General features: G+C 40.4%; 1 protein-coding gene across 1 annotated transcript in view; it reads right to left on the bottom strand.

Moving 5' to 3' along the window:
- Nucleotides 1–6,628: 6,628 nt before the first annotated feature.
- ARHGAP42 (Rho GTPase activating protein 42) overlaps nt 6,629–20,602 on the bottom strand; it is a 147,662-nt gene continuing 133,688 nt past the window's right edge. The window contains exons 22-24 of the mRNA XM_030234309.2: nt 19,948–20,010; nt 13,895–13,974; nt 6,629–13,687 (exon numbers count right to left, since the gene is read on the bottom strand). Of these exons, the coding sequence (XP_030090169.1) occupies nt 13,599–13,687; nt 13,895–13,974; nt 19,948–20,010 (232 nt within the window). The 3' untranslated portion in view covers nt 6,629–13,598. The remainder of the gene's footprint in view (nt 13,688–13,894; nt 13,975–19,947; nt 20,011–20,602) is intronic.

Below are 20,602 nucleotides of genomic sequence, written 5' to 3'. Positions count from 1 at the left end.
CACCTCAGAAGTAACTGGGCAGAGAAGTACAGAGACCTTTTGGCTATACAGGTGAGATTTATATGAGCATCACCATAAGTTGCTCATTCCAGGGATGTACAGTTCTCTCAGAGGCCTATTTTTCATATGCTGGATGGGAATACAGCAATGCTGTTACACTTCATACCCTGTATTGTTGGGTGATGTCCAGTGTGGGACTCTAATCTGTGATATCTCCACTTGAGAACAATGTTCTCATCAGGGTGCTGCTCAAAGAAACTGATTTATTCTGGCATGCTTGTCTTGGCTATATGGAGCATGAATAGAGGAAGCACCAAACAAACATGTGCATGGCAGTGTGAATCCACAAAGGTGTGGGTGTGATCCTACTGTGAGTATTTGAAAAAGAAACACCTGGCCATCGGCAATTAATATGTTCCCAACCATTTCTCTAGATTCCAGCAACATTCCTAAGAGTAAAACATGGATTTTGATGGCCTATGGAGGCATATTCTGTTGTAGACAAAGGACAACACACTTGACAAAAATTTACCACTGTTCAATAAAAATACCTGTGACATGATGCTGTCAGGACAGGCTCTCAGCTGGCCTATGGGGGATTACACACAATGGATGGGAATATCATCTTTTGGGACTGTCATCACCACACATCAGGCATTGGTCAGCTGAGGATGTCAAGGCTTTTCATTTGAAAATTTAGATGATTTGTATCCTAAAGCTCAGCTTACAGTACAGTCACACTGCACTGGCCAGTTCATTTCTTACAATAATTTTACACACTGACATCCCCAATTGCTGTTACAAGCAGTTCCTAGTGATGGCTACAGCCAGCTTAGGTTTTACTGGGAGGCAGAAACTGCTTCTCTTTCTCAAGCTTCAAAATACAGGTCATACATCAACTTGGCTGCCCACAGCCAGAAGGTTAAAAAAAAACAACAAAAAAACCCAAAAAATCAAAAAGAACTCCAAACATCTGAAATTTTGAAAATACTACTTAATGAAGTTTTCCACTTAAAGCATCCTTAAGGCATTCCCTGAAGACAGACATTAATTTTAAGAAAAACTACATGATAGAGAAAAGCACAAACCAAAGCTGGGCGCTCCTGAAATGCATAATCTGTTGAAGTTTCTGAATTTCTTACAGCATCTAAATTCCAGTTTCAAACATTTGTGAAACATTTCTCCTCCCCTCCTTCCTGTGCCTTCAACACACCTGCTTTTCCCAATGGGTTTCTTGGATGTGTAATACATTAACACTTTGCAGAGTCTTTGTAATCCTTAATGGAAAAAAATCTGTAGAAAAACAAATAATCCTTAATTTTGAGACATCTTTGGACTGATCTTCATATTTCTCTGTATTTAACATTCAGGATCATGATAGATACGATTAATGCTTTGCTGCTATTGTTTTTATTTTTGGGGAAAAAGACTTGTATAAAAGATTTCTGTATTTTCGTCTTGGGGAGCTTTCATCTCTATATTTGTACAACTGAAATAATAGCTTCAAATATTTTTGCAAAGGTGTTGTCTAGCTACATTGTGTCTTGTCCAATAAACTGGGGATGTGCTTGCTTTGTAGTAGTATGAGAAGTGTTTAACTCTTCAGTAGAGGTACAAAAATCCACTAGATTGAGTGGAAGCTAAAGCTGCAGAATGACACTGCTGTCACTGGACACGGGGCTGCAGCTGCCAGAACCAGGCTGGTGGAGCCACCTGTGCTGCAGTCCTGCTGGGAGGCTGATTTTGGGGGAATACTTTGGCAGCTCCAGGTTAGAGACAACACACTTTTAGTTACTGAATTCAAATCTGTATGGCTGGGAAAGGGTAAGGTGGGGGGGCAGAATTGTCTTCCACATTTTTTGCCATTCAAACCCTCTACAAGACAGAACACAATAAAACCTTAATTAATTACTTATTTATATCTTTATTTATTCCTACATGGAGGGTTGTGACTTTATTCAAAACTGAAACAGTCAAACTGCCAGCCAATAGAAGCATCAGAATAGGTTACAGTGCATTCCTGATCTCCTGGCATAAACACATACAAAGAGGAAGTTTACTAAAAGGCCTGCCCTGCAGTGCACAAGGTCCAAGCACGGCAGCACTGGCAAGAGGTGCTGATGTGAGAGTGCAGGCTGTGGCACTGTGGGAGAAGAGGGGCGGGCACGGCACTGCTGGTCCAGATCAGCAAAAATACACCTGAGTAGAGACACCATTAGCACAGCAACCTACACATTGGGTAATCATTAATTTGTAACTATTTAAAAGCCAGGCTTTCAGAATAAATTGTCCCCGGATTTTGCAGAGCCACTCCACACCAAGAACTGGAGCTTTGTGATGCCAGAATTGGTCAGTGCCAGATCTGCCCTCTGACGTGCAAGATGCAGCACAGTGCAGATGCATCCATCTGCCATCCATCCACCCTGGGATCCTCAATCATGGGGGAGAAGAGCTTTTCTTCTTGCTGGTCATGGACCTGGACTGGTGCAACCTTTCTTTCAACATCACCCCTGGCTTTTAAGGAACAGATTGCAATGCTCAGGGTGATCCTTCCCTCATCCTTAATGTGTTCTGCTTCTCACCCCACTGCCTTGTGATGTGGTGTGCAACAGGCAAGGAGTGGGACCTGCAGCCTGATGAGGGACACAGGCAGAATGGCTGGGAAATGCCAGGTGTCCTCCATCAACAGGAGAGACCACCCCCCTCCTTTCCTGTTCCAAGGAAATACTGGGAAAAAACTGGACTGCTGGTTTAGATGTCATCCCTTTCTAAGGATGTGCTGCAGTGTGGCCTCAGAGAAGGATTAGTCATCCCAACTACACCAATACTCATGGACATCATTTCCATATAATACAGAACATTTTGGAAGTGATGTTGCAGTTTTGTTTCTGGATGTCCTCATTCTTGTCAATTGATATCTTGGATGTTTCTAGTGCTCCATGTACACATCACAAACAGTTTGGCATCGCTGGGACTTACCACACAGGTGATTCATTTTTCAAATTAATTTAGTTTTAAGCATTCCATGCAGTATAAAACAACTGGGGAAGGCATTTAATCAGTGCAAAAATACATGAATGTCTTTTACGTGGAAGTTCTATTAACAGCTGGCACACATCAGAAAATAATCTTAAAGTCTCTGAGACACTTGAACTTCAAGATGTACAAGTGAAAGAATGTGGTCCTACTTAAATAAGCAGTGGAGCACATCTTCATTGGCACCTTTATTTAGGCCCCCATTATTTATTTAAACAATGATGTTCCTCAGGATTGAGTGGAATAGCTTTGTGTGTGCATATGTATCTATATGTATGTATCTCTATACATCTCTATATATCTCTGTCTATATCTACACCTATATATCTGCTCTGTCCCAAATCAGCCTCAATGCATGCCTCTTTTTGTACAAGGATAGTTTGGGGTTTTATTCTTTTTAACAGACATGGTAATAGAAGGATATAAAGAATAAAATTACATTACTCATTATTTGACATAGGATATCCAAACCCTTTGAGGTAGAAGTTTTTGCTTTAACCTTTAGCAAATAACAGTCCCCCTAAATGAGATGGGATTTTTATTGTGACATCTCAGACTCCACAGTGATGCAGATGCTCTTGAGCCTGACTCATCTCTGCACAGCACAGTGAGCTTCCTCTTAAACATTCTAACAAGCAAAGCAATAATCACTGCCTGCTCACAGGGGAGGCAGCACTGGCATTTTGTGATTTTCTAAATGAAAGAAATAAGTGGTGTCAGAGATGATGCTGTGAGGGAATTCAGATGAAACCATCATTTGCTTTCCTGTGTGTCAGTAATGAAGGTGCTGCAGCACTGCAGAAGGCACCAAACTGAGCCAAGGCTGAGGTGATCCTCTGAGGACGTCCAGTACCCTAAATCACCCCCTGTGAGCTGCACTGGCTTTGGTGTTAGCACTGTTTCACTCAGATGTTCCTGCAGGGAAGGCTGACCTAAACATGTGCCAGAGAAAGAGCCGTGCTTATTTCTTCTGCCTTCAGGTGAGGAGCTTTTTGTGAGAGATTCACACAAATAATGTGTGAATCTCTCATGATAAACACTCTGTCTTGATTTTCTCTCTGGATATGAACTATCCAGCCAAGCCAATTAGCTAAAAAGCCACAATATTCACCTGATTTTCTCATGCTGATGTGCTTACAGATATCATTATTGTGATCATGCTTACATTTGGTTTCCCAGTTCATTTAGGAAATATTTCAAGGTATCATTTGAACAAAGATGAGCAAAAAAATGTTAAGGCAAGGGTTTGGCAGGGGCAGACTTAGTTCTGTGTTGCTCTGAGGGTAAAAATAATTGTGCTGGTTTGTTTTGTATTGCCTGAACTTCAGGGGGATGGGAAGGGCAGGGAGAAGGGCCCATCTGGAAATGTTACAAATCACAGCTGGAAGACAGTGACATACTCCTATGGCATTCACTGCAGGTTTCTCAGGGAAGGTCTGGGGAGAAGGACATTGTGCAGAATGGCCATTTAAAGGCAGGCAGTTTGTCCTAATTACAGAAAGGAAACAGCCCTTCACAGGACCAAACAAAAGCATCCCTCGAGCAACAGCTACAGCAGGAAATAACAAACTTAAAATGACAATTTAAGGTGAGGTTTTATGTAAGGATATATTTGCATCACAGCTACCCAGCAAAATTTGTTTGCACCTAAATGTCTCTGAGGTCTCAGCTATCTACCTGATTCCTTTAGATGTCCCTGGAGGGTGCACCAGGGCTCCCCAGTGTGGTTTTTGTCTTTTCTTCTTGTGGATTTTCCCTGCTGAGAGTCACCCTGCTTGTTTTGTGGTAATTCAGGGCTCACAGTTGTCACTGCTTACACAGTCTCTGTTTCCATCACTTTGTGCTCAGCCTCCCAGCTCAGGTGCACTGAAACCCTAACCCTTGTTACCTTCTGGTGAGGCTCTTGCAAACAGCACATGCTCTGTTCTAGGAACCAGTTGTGTCCTGCGTGCCAGTTAATTTATTTGGAGCAACACTCCACAGATCAAGCTCAGGTTTCTTATGCCCTTCTGCCTGGGTTTGGGAATTGTCCTCTGAAAGGCTTCCCATGGGGCTTCCCAGTGTGCAGCTGTCCCACCCGCTTGTGCACTGTGCCGATGTTCCCCCAGGGCTGCCCCGAGTGTCCGGTCATCTCTGGAACATGGAGACCCCAACTGAGCTTGGCTGGAGCCCATTGCCTGAGCTCTGCTGTGCTCTGACATGTTGGGCGCCTTCCACACCCCACCCTGCCCCAAGCCCACCCAGGGCTGAGCCCCCACCCTCTCAGCCCTCCCACCTGCTGCAGCAGCCAAAGCTCAGCATTGCAAACCTTGTTTTGAAAATCCCCCAAATCCAGATGTACTGCATGTTTTCCTTTGCATGTGTGGGGTTTTTTTTTGGTAAGAATACAAAAGCAATGACCACCAACAAAACTAAATCGCTGATGTTTTTTGTTCAGATGGGACTCTGATCCCTTCTAAGGGCACCCAAGAGCCATTAACAGTAATTTTAAATGAAATACACCCGTGCTGGGTCTAACTAATCAGTTCCTCAATTATACTGGCAGAGAGATGTATTCCAATTACCAAAGTACTTTCAAGTGAATTAAGACTCCTTTCTGTACCGGCTGTGGAGGTCACTCAATGTTCCCATGAATCCCTGCATGTTTACATTAAAAAAGCACACCATGATCTTTGGCAAAGGCACTTGCTCTAGGTTAGTTCAGCTTTTGAGCTTGTTGCCATAAATACAATAGAAAAGAAGCCAAGCATTGCAAAAGAAGCCAAGAATATCTTTCAATACTTGGTTTCTGTATCAGCGATTAATTCAAGTGACACAGGAAAAGTTTTACAAACACGAAATAAAATGTAAAAAGATGAAAGTGCAGATATCTTATTTACCATGTTTAATAAGCAGTGTTTGTGTTAAAAAGGTTGGTTTTGAAGGAATGCATCATGCCAAACTAATGAGAAAATGTTCTGAACCAGGACCTGAACTGACTTTGCCACCTGCTCAGTTTATGCCTATGCTGTTTCCTTGGATCACTGAAGTTTCTCTTCTTTAGGCAAAGGCTGTGGCCAGCCTGGCCCATCTCAGCACACATTCTATCCCAAAGCAATTCCACACATCACTTGCTCCATAGCTGACATTGAAGCCTTATCAATAATAAAGCCAAAAATACTAATTTTTCCTAACACATGAGAATCATTCCCCGTAAGGTGCTTTAATGCAACCAAGTAATGAGATGTGTCTTCATCCTTTCTGGTAAGAAGCAGAGATGTCTCACACCTTGAGAGCTTTAAATTAGGTGTTAGTGTGGTAATTCAACACAGTTGTGTTGATTCAACAGCAATTTAAGTCTTTTTACATTTGATTGTTCAATGAAATGTCAAAATATGGCATGTCAGACAGAACAAAGGTTTCCCAGAAATAATAAGAAAAAAATGTAGTTATTCCCTGATGTCAAGTAAAATGGGACACTGTGAAAATGAGTATGAGAACTATTTTAGAGCTTAGTCTAGACTCCAAAGTAGTGTTCATTCACTCACTCCTGCAGATCAGGGGCTCTGCAGCCAAAAAGCCTTCATTCCCATGGAAAAAAAGCAGAAAACTCTAACAGAAAACACAACCTTTTATTTTTTCAGATTTTTAACATAAAATCAGTGATGAACTGTCATTTTTGATGAATTATCAAAATGCAGATACTCTCCATTTCCTCTTCTGCCGACTCACAGTGCAGAGCTGGGCATCTGTGGCATTTCCAGCTCCTAACACTCCTACTTTCATGGGCCCCAGCAGGAGTGGAGGAGAATCCAGTCCCAAGCGATGGTCCCAGAGGGAGCTGTGGCAGTGCAGATGCAGGCACAGACACAGCCCAGCTCACCAGGCACAAAGAGCAGCAGGGAAGGGCAGGTGCCTCAGGGTATCTCTCCTTGCTCTTCCCTTCCTCCCAAAGGCCCCCGTGGCACCCGGGAGTGTTGCAGGCAGCGATGGTGACAGCTTCCACTGCTGGTGTTCCACACTACACCTCAGGGGTGGTTCTCCACACTTGAGGTCAGGGCTCTAAGCTTCAGCTCAGCTCCAACCCCTTCCTGCAGCCCCTCTACTTCTCAGGCTTTTCCAGCTGAACTAATACAGCCAGAAGGGGCTTTGCCAGCTCAACTGCATCCCTTGGTCCCAAGGGGAACCTTGCCTTCTCCCTGGCTCCATCCTGCTGGAGACACTAGGATCTCAGCAAGGTGCAAGCCAGTTTGGTGACTGCAGGCTGCAGGTGATGTTTGATTCCTGAAAGCAGAGCCCACATCTCTCAAATCCTCAAGCAGGGAGAGCTGTGCAGTGCAAGCTTCACCTCGGAGCAGTTGCTAGAAAGCATCAGAAGGGAAAGACATTTTCCATGTGGTCTGTGCTGCTTGGCTTCTCAACAGCCTCATTTTTACTTACAGGGTACTGGTGTTTTGTTTCTGTCTGTCTCTGAAGTGCCCCTGGGCAGAGCTGTGGCACAGTGCCTGCACAGAAGGAGGCTGGCAGGCAGTAGGCACAGCAGCCTGAGCGTGCCAGGGGCAGGAGCTGGCAGCTGGCAGCCATGGATGCAGGAGCAGTATCCATCCTCCCTGGCCTCCTGCAGTGTTCTGCACTGACCAAGCCCAAGCACAGTGAACAGGGGAAGAGTTTATCAGCTGGCTGGTTTGACCTTGTTTAGGAAACGAAGTTTTTTCAGTCTGTATCATAACAAAGCCTAATTGTTTCAGGGATATTAAAGTCTCCTGAGTTTCTGGTGAGTTCCTTCAGAGAAAAGCAAAGCAGGCCACCTCACTGCTCCATTTGCCTGGGGCACAGCTGTAACTCCAGCCCGTGGGCTATAAAAACTGAGGCAAAAAGTCTTGGAGAGGTGCTGGGGAGGGCATACAAGGGAACTTGCAGAGGCCACTGCACTCCCTTGCTTCCCCACTGGCAATGCTGTTGGAATGGAGCCATGGAAGGCCCTCCCTTGAGCCCATCTACCTGCTGAATTCCAGAGGCAAAGACCTGATCAGTGAGATTCTGCCTCACCAGAGCTCTGCTTCTTGCTACCTAACATCCAAAGCTGTCCTTTTCTTTTCCTCAAAAGCCACATCTTTGGAGACTTCCAGATGATCAGGACAGTGTATGACAGACTGTTGTCTGGTATTCACATTCCATTCTACATAAAGCATCCTCAGGGCTGAAACGTTACTCTAAAATGCAGGTATGGATAGAAGCAGAACAAAAGGGTTATTACTTGGAAAAAAGAAAAAGCTGAACCAGAGCCCAAATTTAAAACAAATAAAAAACCAGTTTGTGTATAAAGGATTTTTATTTTGAAAAAAAATTTTCAAATTTTTGAAATACAGTGTAAAGTACAACATAGAATTATGTCTGCGAAGTCAGCTTATGCATGTCATGCTAGTTATTTACATGTAGATATATACAGAGTGCAGATAATTATTGAAACCACACTACAAAATAAACAGAGAGTTCAATAAGATAATTTAGTAGGACTTTATTAAATAGATATAGTTATTGATTGTATATATTTTCCTATTAAAATACCATATAGTATCTAAAGTAACCCCTATAAACTCTAATACCTCCAAAATTGCCATAAATATGATTGAAAATTGAAACTATCCACATGCCCTGTTCAGCTGTTCTGCCCTTTGCTCCAACAGAAACTCTTGCAGAGATAATGGTGCTATCTTTAGTGCCAGAGCTTTGATGATGACCCCCAATAAAACACTTGCAGAAAGCTCAGAGGCAAAACAGCTTTCAGCTGAGGTGCCCAAGGGTTGGAGCACTGTGCTCTACACTTAAAACAACAAGAACTATCTGATGGCTTATTAAACACTGCCACACACAGGACAATTAAAGAGCAGATATGATCCTCAGAGACTGAATTCGGATGCCAAGCATGTTACTAAACCAAAACAAAGCAAACTCCCAAAGCCCATGCAAAATCTTAAACAAAAAAAGAAGAGACCTCCCAATGGGTACAGACACTGCCTGGCTGACAGTGGACTTAGACAGGAGCAGGAGCTGGATGGCTGCAGCAGCAGCACCATCTTCAGGGCTCTGTGATCAGCCAGAGAGAGACTAGGGTTGCCTATGGCTTTGATCTCTGGCCACTGAACAGCTCATCCAGGCCCCTCTGCTGAAGGAAAGGACAACGCCAAGCTGGATCAGAGATGATCACATTAGCAGAATATTCCACCTCCTTTCCAAGGGCTTCTGGCCAGCAAACCTTCACTATAAATTGCCAAAGGTCTGTCTTTGACTTCACCAGAACTTTGACACTTTCCATCAGTGGAGAAGATCCATCCCAGTCTGGAGGATGTGCTCCCCAAATGGGATTTCTCTTCTTGCTGCTCAAGCCAAAATTGCACAACCTTCTGCCTTAGGAAAAGAAATATCAAGAACAATGTGCTTTTTAGTTTCATTATTTATTCTGATGCAATCCTATTAAGTAGAAAATAGGCCAGGGGAGAAAAGTTAACAACAAAAAAAAAATCCAATTACTACCATACAGTGCTTTTTTTTGTTGTTGTAATTACTGTTCTGAACTGCAGAATTTTACAGCTTTTCCTCTCCTAACATGTCTTTCCTAAAGGCACATTACAATTCAATCCAATTACAGGCAAAGAATAGAGATTAGCACCAGAAAATATATAAAAGGAAAATAAGTTACTATTACCATCATAGAATAGTGCTGGTCAGCAAATCTGTGCATCTTTTTTTTTCCAGAAATAATTGTACAATGAACATTATAGATTAGTTAGGGACATAAGTGATAACGATGGTTTAATTTAACAGTTTTGTTACATATAACTCTAAATGCCAAAATATGGCAAGGACATTTTAATACTGAACTCAAAGGAATTACACACAAAAAATGTAATCTTTATCATCATTAACAAAAAGTGTGAATATAGAATATTAATATACTTTACATATCTATCATACAATATATCCTTCACACTATTAATCTGATTCATGTTGTGCTGCAACATGTATCAAAAAGTTTAACAAAGAAAAAACATGGCTAATTATATGTTGTGGGTACAGACATTATTTCTACAAGACAAACAACAACAACAACAACAACAACAACGTATCTTGAGTTCTACAGTGATATTTGGAACAAACCTGCTGCATCCTTTTAGGAAGGATAGTAATAATAACAATAATAATAATAATAATAATTTTTAAAAGTGTTTCACCTTTGCTTGTAGAGTGAGTCTGATTTCCATGAAGAATAGTAAATCACTACTGTGTACCAATTTAATTCAGATTGCCTAATTTTCTGGTAAGGCATTATCAAAATACTAAATCTCCATTTAAATGCAATATGGATTTCTGATTCTTTGCTATTGTCAGAAAAGATTTTTGGTCAGGCCTGAGAGTATCATCATTTGAGAAGCTTTGGTGCTGCTCCCTACCTCACTTCAGTCTTTGCACCCCTGCTAACTCAGCTTTCTGCTTCACTGTTCAGCTTCTTGTAGAGCCCAACTCCCTCTTTAAAGGCAGGGGAGGGCTGGGGCACCCACAACCCAGCAGTGAGACCCTACACAAAGTGCTGCTACCTGCTGCAGAGGAGAGTGCAAGGAAAAACACAGAGTTCCAAAAATGACAACCCCTACTCCTGGAGATTGAGTGGTTAACACTAAGTAAGAATGGGCATAACCTTTTTCAGATTGAAATGCCATTTTAAAGCTAAATGACTGAAAATGATTTCAGGCTAGTTTGGGAGTAGGGCTGGACAAAGCTGCAGAGCATTACAGAGGAAAACACAGATTTGTTTTGTGAGCAGCACATGAATGGAATCCAGTTTCTTAGGAAGTCGTCTTCTGCAATCCTAATTTTGTTCTAATGTGAGATGAATGCGTGGGAACACATGAAACACCTCTCCTCCACAGGAATTCCTCCAGGTCTTTCTACAACCTTCCCCTCAGCCCTCACAGGCTCTACTTGCCTAATCTGTAACTGAACTTGGCAGTTTTACAAAATTTTTAATGAACTTGGCATCTTTGACTTCTCTAGCTTGCACTCAGATCAGTTGCTTTCAAAACACAATACTGGAGAATTGTGAGACACATACAGGGGATTTGAAATTACCTAAGCTTAGGGGTTTTTTCCCCACTTATTTTTATATCAGTCTAGAACAAAGCAAGTAAGAGAAAACATTTTTTACATTTTCTACTTCACAATTCCTCAAGAATTTCACAACAATTAAATTGCCCTTAAGAAATATGAGGAGTCATCAATACAGGTTTGCTACTGATCCCATGCAAGAGACAGAAGCTGGGATTTTTCCCCCTGATCACTGCATTTTTCTTCCTGTGTGAGATGTGCTGGGCTCTCAGCCTCTGCTCAAAGTTCTGCTTCCCTTTCTGCTCCTTTTGGCCTGCAGCAGCAGTTTTCCTGGGAAGGTCACCAGAGGCAAACCTTTTGACATCCTACAATTTTTTTATTGCAAAATACAGCAAAACCACAACCAAAACCATGTTGGTCTTCTCAGGGCAATGGCAGTCTCAGGCATAGCTTAGACTAAGAAAACTTGGCTTGCCTTAAAATTAAGAAAGATTCAACTGGCAGAAGACCTTCACTTCCTTCCACATCTGCTCTGGGCAAATCAGATGAGCACACACAAGTCTGCCTTCGCTGCCAGTGCTATCTGGAACAACCCTTCATCACAATGCACTGGGCACAGTCTGGATTTAAGATGAAGTGAAACATGTTTTGGGATTAATAAAACTGTTTAGGGTGAAGAAAGAACCCAGGTCACTCAGTCACTAATTCATGGGGTCTGTCCTCAACTGCCTGCAGCCAGTCTTGCTCAGACTCCCCCTATGAAAAAACAATTTTTGGAAGGATGTTCTTTGAGCCTCTCTCTTTCTCTATCATCACTCAATAATTGAATTAGTGAGGAGAAAGATCCTGCAGGATTCTGCCACCAGCCTGAAATCCAGCAATTGTTCTAAGAATTCATGCACTACATATAAGTAAAGAAAGCTCTGATGTGCTACTTTGTGTTGGCAATGAATCTTACTTTTCAATTTAAATAAGAAAAAGGCTATGGAAAGAAAAAAGCAGAAAGTAAAAAATTACTGATGTTTTTAGCCCAAACCACACCTCTTCCTTGAACTTTCTTCAAGCAGTGTACAATTTAGAAATCAACAGATGCTTTGTGTGTTGATTTCTGCTACTGAAGAAAGAACTGAGCTTTGACAGATCTATGAAACTAAGCCTGGATAGTTCTATGAACCAGTGAACACTTTTGCAAGCACTGATGTTGAAGAAATACTAAGATGGAGGTTAAATGTCCTGGTTTCCAATCAGGAATGGTAAGTAGCCAGGCAAGCAGTGCATGTTTTCCCTGAAGGTGTACAAGAAAACTGCTCAGATTGAGAAAGCTACTTATGGTCTCTGGGGTTTTCTTTGACTTGGTTTTATTTATTTATTTTTTCTTTTCAGTCCTACCAGGAGCAATCAATAGGTTTTTTTAACACCTTTGAAAAGTAAGGATTTTTTATTCTGTGGACAGAGAGAATCCTTGTCAAATGTTTCAGCAGAAGTCAGGAGAAATAACACTAAGTAGTTTTATTGCTACATGGAGATTTTAGCATTCATAGCTTATAAAATTGGCTAGTTCACAGGTCATTTGTCTTACTTGCAATGAAAAAAGAATGAGTTACAATTTATCTCAGGTTTCAAAACATACTGCTGTTTTTCACTGCTCACTTCACATGACTACCAATCAGTCCAGATTCAGCATCTCCTTGGTTTTTTTACAGATGTTCTGGGACAGAGAGAGAATATCTTCCAGATGATGGTTATCATTGAAATAAAAGTTGTTAATATTATCTATGCTGATACAGAAAGTAGGAAAGAAATCTACTAAGTATTTGAATGAAACATTCACTAAACATACCACATTTTGAATGAGCATTCACTCTGCAGGCAGTGTATAAACTGATACTATCAGATGTATAAATTCAATACCATATTGTAACTCCAGGACTAACAGAAGTCCCAACTTCTGATTTACAGTAAAGCAATTTCTTATGTGAAATGATTAGGATCAATTTTAGAATCAAGTTTTCTAAGGGAGAATTCAGATCACAATAGAAGTAGTACTTACATTATGAAAAAGTCCACGATTTTCCATATTAAAAACCACAGATAACAAGAAATGTCATAGAGTGCACTGCCTCTAAATTTCACATTTCTGTGAGCAACATCCTTGGACCTGGAAGTCTGCAGCTAAATAGCAACTTATTTTTTTATTTTATTGCTCTAGTGTTCCTTACCCATCAAGGAAGAACAGAACAACCCTTTTCAAACAATGGAAGTTATTTAAACAGAGTACCGTCCTCAGCACAGAAACTGTTAACTGTTTCATCACATTCTGTTCCGTTGGCAGGGAGCTCTGTAACCTGCAGCTGCAGCATCTGAAGGAAATCTACCACTCAGCTAAGGGGCTGATCCCATATCTGTGTCAGATAAAAATCATAGTGCTTATTATTTGTTACCATGGATACCATGAAGATATTGCTGTCCACTAAAGATTACTAGAGGAAGACAACATAATTCTCAGGAACTAGTCCTGTTTTGCCTTCATAAGTTGCCTTTAACCAGCCTGGTTCCACTGATGGATACACTGCAAAAAAACATACACAAATTTTAACACTGTTAAAAATCCCATACATGCTACATATATTATTGAGATGGTATTTATTCAAGAGCAATTGAAAAATCAGGGCAAAACCTGAGAGCTAAAAAGGGAATTATGTCCCCATTCTGTGACACGGTTCAGTTTTTCATAGGTTCTTTTTTAATATGTAATGCAATGTAAAACAAACCTTACCATTGGAAAATATTGCCCCCTGTGGGAAAGACAGCTCATGACTATGCTCAGCCTTACAGGAATACATGGCTTTTGCTTGTCTGAAAGAAAAAAAAATACAGGCTTGCAATAAATGAGATAACAAGGAAAAAGGTATAAAGGAAATTAAAACCTGGGAAGTATAGGAATAAGCAGATGTAAAAAAGCTATATGATAATGACTGGTTACACAGCAGTTCAGAGGAGTAGAACTATAGCAGATAATAACTTCAAGCTTCCTGGAGTTAACAAGCATGTTACTGCAGAAAAGAGCTATCTATCCCACTTGGATATTTAAAGAGGAAAATAATTTGGAACTTTTAAATGAAGCTGTCATTCAAATAAGTACTAAAATGAGCATCTTTTTGAAGCAAGCCATGAATTGCCTAGAGGCAAATTCAAAAGTGATCATCAAGTCCTTAAAGATCTAAAAACTTGACCTGTGAGGAACTATTGCTAATAGGTCTACAGAGGAAAATAATACTTAGAAAGTAAATATGAGACAAAAAGGAGTAATGATTCTGTCCCAGAGAAAGAGGACAGGAAAAGTTCCCTCTTGGGGTCTGGCACTATGATTCTGCAAAGTACAAAAGGAAGGTTTGAACACGAAGATTGAAATTAGGAGTTCTCTTTAGATTCCTGCACTTCACCTAATACCTTGACTTTAGCTTACACACTCAGAACAATTTTACATGAGCCACCAATTTTTCTGAATTTTTTAAACTCACACTACACTATTATTCACACTACACTACTATTTCACCTTTGTGTGGTGTAATGGGGAATTGCCAACTGAGGTTTCCTTCTAGCCAGGATTTATTTCAATGACCCAATATGTGACCTGTGGCAAAGTTTAAAATTTTCTGCATACTTTTTGAGAGTGTGTATATGCAAGTGGCATGGAATCTATCAAGTCTTTCTCCCAAAATAGTGAGATAAAAGAGCTGCATGATAGATTAATTAACAGGGCCACATTAATTAACAGGGCCATAAGCATTTTCATCATTCATTTGAACCTTTAAAAGGGTATGAGAGTGGATGAACATATTCTGAAGTTTTTATGTGAGAGTTTTCCAGAGATGATTTGTACCTCTGAATAAAAAACTTTGCTGTTGGTTCTCTGACTTATGACTGGACTAAATGGCATGTTTTGCCTTCATCTTCAGAGAACTAACAGCTCCTCAAGGGTTACATTCTCAGGATGAAATTTTCAGAGGAGATCAGGAATTTTGAATTGCACGATATCCAAGGGGCAGTTAATTTTCAGGGAAACATTTCTGATTCTTAGTACTGTCATCCTGGTTGCATCCCATCAGCTAACTAAAACAAGATGAGCACTGGATCCCTGTTTGTTCACTTTGCTTAAATGTTAGATTGCTCTGAGTAGAGTTTTCCCAAAAGAACTCCTTGGTGCCTCCTGTTGTGAAGAGTTTGCCATCTACACTTGACAAGACAGGTGTCTTGATTCATTACTCTATTTAATCTGCACAAGTTTACACATAATAATGTTTATACAGAGGGAGCTTAGATAACATTACCAAAGGCCACACATTAACTAAAATTATTTAATCTTCCTTTTCCTCAAAGCCCACAGAGAGCACTAGAGATGTTCTAATTATCCTGACCCAAATCAGTAACACTATGACAAAACAGCCTGTTGGGATGGGTTGACCCTTGCATGACTCCTTGTTATGCAAACCCAATACACATGTGTGGCATAATCATGGATTTTACACATCTAAAACAGTAGAGTAACTGTTGAAGGTTGCTGTAGTTGTAATGAACACAAAGTAGTAGGTAATGAATTTACTAAATCACAGGGATTATTTCAAATCTGAATAATTTGACTATCAAGCCAGATGCCCATCTTAACAATGGGACACCTGACTAATACTGTGACAAAAGACATTTAAGGCAATATTTAAATGAGGCAGAATTTCTTAAGTCATTCTTGAAATATGACATGTTGTTTTTATTACTCTTAGAAAAAGTTAAGAAATTAATGCAATTTTCTCCTCTATTCTCTAATGTCTAATAAGCTATTCTGTTTTCGACCTCCAGTTTTATCTGATCCTAGGATGTTTACCTTAAAAATAAAAGAAGACAATAAGACAGCCTCTTGTCTTGGAATTATACAATCACAGAATTTCTAAGGTTGGAAAAGACCTCTAAAATCATCTCCTATGGAAAGAGGAAAGTTCTCAGTACTTAACACTTACACAGATAAACAAGAAGTCAGTTTCTCAAAAGCTAATGAATGATTGGATTCTTCACACTATCCTGGCTCCTCAGGCAGTGCAATTACACCCCAAAGTTATCTACAAATCATCTGTGATGATGTAATGAGTGAAAGATTTAGGAATATTTACTCATAATTCTGGAGCAATTTTCAAGCACGTGGTTATTGCTTTCACACTTGATTTGATTATTTAGGTTCTCATATTTGTTATTACTCACTTCAACTCTATCCATCTGGAGGCACTGCTCATGAAATGAGCTTGCAGGTTCTTGGGCATTTTGTTTGTGATTACAAAAATGGACATTGTTACTGATGGTGTTAATGCTGTTCTCCCTAGAAACAAGGCTGTTAAAAAGCACGTGATAACATCACCATCATCTGTTACAGTTCTTTTAAGATGATGCTAATAACCTGAGAGGAGTGTGATTCATGTTGTTAGGGCAGAGGAAAAAAAAAAGCAACTTCAGAAAATGTTATCCACATTTCCAAGAAATTCCTTCTTTCCATGACCTTATTGGGTAGCTTCCAGATGAGAAAAATGCATTTTCTATTTCCTTACTTCCTATTATGGTTGTTTTGAGCCTATAATGATAAATATACTAGCAGTCACATCAGTACACATCAGATCATAAATTCTTTTGCTTGACTGTGCACAGTCAACAATACCTGAGGCTCTAATAATAATAATAGTAATAATAACTGTCTTGAAAGATAAACAAGCCTTAAAACTATGCTCCTGCCCTAATGACTTTTCAGTCTAGCAAGACAAAGTCAGAAGAGAAATGAATGAGGAAAAACACATGAATCTGTCTCAGATGACTCACCAGTTAATATTATCCTACAGGAAGAAGAAAGGTTTGTAGAGCCCTGGAGATGGAAGACTCAAAACAAAGCCTGAGTAAAACATACTGGTCTGGTCTGAGCAAGGCATTCCAGGTGGCTTAGGATGCAAGATATAGCAAGCAAATAAAAAAAGAAGAATGACTGGAAAAGAATATTAATCATATAGTTGGGAAGGGAGCATGGGTCTAGAGGGCTTCAAAACATCAGTCTGCTCCTAGTGAAGTCCCAGCCTGGCACCCAGAGATGAAAGGTTGAGCCTTTTGCTGTCATCTACTCCTTCCCATTTTTCTAATGAAAATTCTTCTTCTAATGCAGTTTCTCACTTCAGGAGACTTAACTTGCTGTGTACCTCTAAATCAAAATCAAGCATATGTAGACTCAGGGATTACGTGTCGGTGCATTTCTGCACTGAAGCTGAAATAAACAGACCTCAGGCCTGACTGCATATTCTAACTGCAGCATTTGTGAAAATGGGAAGAAAGTCCCTTCACCCTTTTCAAGTGCATGCTAGATTAGTGAGAGAGACTGGTTTCACTGCACACAGCAGCTTAATACCACAGTAAGGGAGACTGATGAATAATAAACTTCAAATCAGGAAACAGGAAGACAGAAGTCAAATTAACTCTCTAACTGGGAAAAGAGAACACAGGCTGGACAGGGCATCAACTTTTGGTCTTCCTTGTCCAATCCTAACACATGTTCTGTGGTCTCTTGTTGTCTTTCTGACTAGAAAAGCCCTTTCATGTTAGAGAAGCATACACTCAGGTATGGAAGGAGAGAAAACAGGTCAAATAATGCATTAAAAAAGAGGACACACAACTCAATAGAGACCTGTTGCATCATACAAGTCAGAAAGCAGGGTTGCAAACTCTGCATATAAGAAGTAGGACCAGACCACTGTGGCAATAGAATATCAAGTGCAGCATTACCTGCTGAAATACAGAAAACAACGTGAGATTGCAAAACCATCCAGGTACTTCTGATCTGCCATCTGTGCAAAAAACCACAACAGGCAACAGGTGCCTCAAGCAGGAATGAAGTTTCTTACACTCTATAATGCATAGGTAAGCAGTAGCTTAAGATTTATCTTAACAGGGTGAATTTCCCATGCACAGAGTTCAACACTGGCTTGACTTGAGTATTTCTGGTATCAAACCAGGCAGCTCAAAAATAGTTTCTCTGCCTTAGACTTGGTCCTGCATAAATTCATTGCTTAGCAGAGTTATGAACACAGGAGGCCTTTCTACTGCATGAGAGGCCTTTCTACTGCATGATCAAGTTGTAATTACCATGATTTCTACATACTTCAGAGCCAAAAAAAACCCAAAACAATAAAGCCTGTTCTACAGTTTTAAATCAGCCTTCATGTTCATAAAATGCAGCTAAATAATTGCTGGTTCTGAATTGCAAAATCATACTCAGACTCAAGCAGCACTATAAGAACAGCTGAGCTACTACTGATTTCTTCCTCATTCTGCCTGCTAACCTCTCATTTTCCGTCTTCCTTGCTCCTGTTGCACTTCTGCCTTCTTATGAAGTCTGAAGTAGAGGAGCTATTCAGCCTTTCAGTGTTTTTGGCTTTGTTATCCCCTCTCCACATCCATTACCAAACTGCTACTTTTTTCCTTTGTCAGATTTTTGCTTCTTACATGCTTTTTATATACAGATACAGGTGGCACAGGCTCTGAAGGAACAACAGGGGAGAGTTTGATAGAAGGAAGTAATACAAAATAAGAAAAGGAACAGTGCTGAAGATGAAATGATGCAGGACTGGTGAAGGAGTTATTGCTTTCAACTTAGGGCACTGGCTTAGGAACATTCCAGACCCTCCATTTATACTTTTCTTCCTCAAATTATTGCCCTGATCTTTTCATACCCCTTTCCTCCCCTGCCACTCTCCTTTTTGTTCATCTTACAGTTCATGGTACTACACAAAACAAGAGCCTTGATTCCTGAAAGCTGCTTCTCTCACAAAATCAGTAGGCCTTTGCAGGAGGGCTTTTTCTTTCCCTCCCCTGCTAGATCTGCCAGAGAGGACAGACACATTCCTTGGCCACACATTTCAGCATGTTGGCATCTTCCTTTACATCTGTGCTACTTCAGGCTACTACTTCTGGATTCATGGATTGACATCTTTTTTTCATTGCTCAACATTTCTGGTAAGTTGTGGGTTTATCAGTGAGTAAAGCAGTGATCTGCTCTAAATCTCTGTTCTGTCAAAGAATTTTAAAAGCTGGGACAGTGAGAAAAGAGACAGATGCTTTCTATTTACTTATCTGCTTTGTCTATTAATTGTAAGGCAAGTAGTAATGTACAGAAGATACTGCTTCCTAGACAAACACTTACTAGAACATTCTAAATGCATTTAATATAAAAATGAATAAAATTAATGAAATAGATGCAAAAAAATGTGAAGAAAATGCCAATAGTTTCTGCCGCACACTACCAAGAAGAAAGGTCAGCAGTTTCTCTAGACAGACACCGAGGCATGGAAGGTGTGATGGTAAAGACAGAAATCCTGATCAAGTTATCTTGAACTTTCTAGAGTAGATGTTATTCCATACCTGCCTATATGAGCAAATTACCATAAACCAGCAGGTTTGTTACTCTGCTGAAGCCATTCCATACAAACAGCTGTATGGAGAAAACACAGCACTCTCATCCTAATTTAAATACTGGTAACTTGCTCTTGTATCTGTGTCCTTAAGCAGACAGATGACCTGAGCCTCTCTCACTATTCCCCCAGGTGAGAGAATAACCAGACTGGCTGCTAATCTCTGTGAAATTTAGCTTTCTTTTGGAGAAAGGATGAGCTCAGTTAACCAAAAAAATTTCACATGCCACATGATGCTGTCCAAAAGACACAGAACAAAGCTCCAACACCTCTTTTCAATCTCTGAAGCCAGCAAAACAGAAAGGATTTTACAGAATGTCAAAGAGTTTGTAGCACTTACCGTCCTGCAGAAACTTGTTTAAGTGAACCAGCACTTTCAAACAACTGCGCTCTTGCAGCCACTCTGAAAGTAAATGCAAAGCCTTGCTTTACACTACACACACTAGTTTCACTTCTAATCACCTAAAGACATGGACACATTTGAATTTTCTTCTTTTTAAGTTATTCATTTACATCCCTATTTGCTAGACTTTTTAAGGGCATAACCTAACTGGGGCAACAGACTTCCACATGCTCCAGTGCCATGCTGAGTTACCAATGGAAACCTCAACATGTTGTGTTTAAAACTGCATTAATGGATGGCCAACAGATTTACTGGAAATGTTTTTACTGAAAGTCTATCACTATCATGCTGGAACTCTGAGCTGTGCAGAATTCTCTGCTTAAGTAAGACACAGGGGTCTATGAAATGACTATGGTGATCCCTTCCAGATACAAAGTGGAGAGGCTCTGAATGATATCCTGCAGTATTTGAAAAACTTCTTGATGCTCTGCAGATCTGGAAATACTTGTTCATGGGGACAGAGATATTCTGGGTCAAAGTCAGATCAGGAGAGATCTTCTGACTTTTCAGTCTTCTGAAAGCACTGAGAAACATTATTAACCCAAATCTCAACAGGCTAAATCATAATTTCTATTGCTTAGAACTATCTTCC

This window comes from Serinus canaria, chromosome 1 (assembly GCF_022539315.1).
Source record: "Serinus canaria isolate serCan28SL12 chromosome 1, serCan2020, whole genome shotgun sequence".
In the NCBI taxonomy this organism is placed as follows: Eukaryota; Metazoa; Chordata; class Aves; order Passeriformes; family Fringillidae; genus Serinus; species Serinus canaria.
This window is presented reverse-complemented; position numbering and strand designations above follow the sequence as displayed.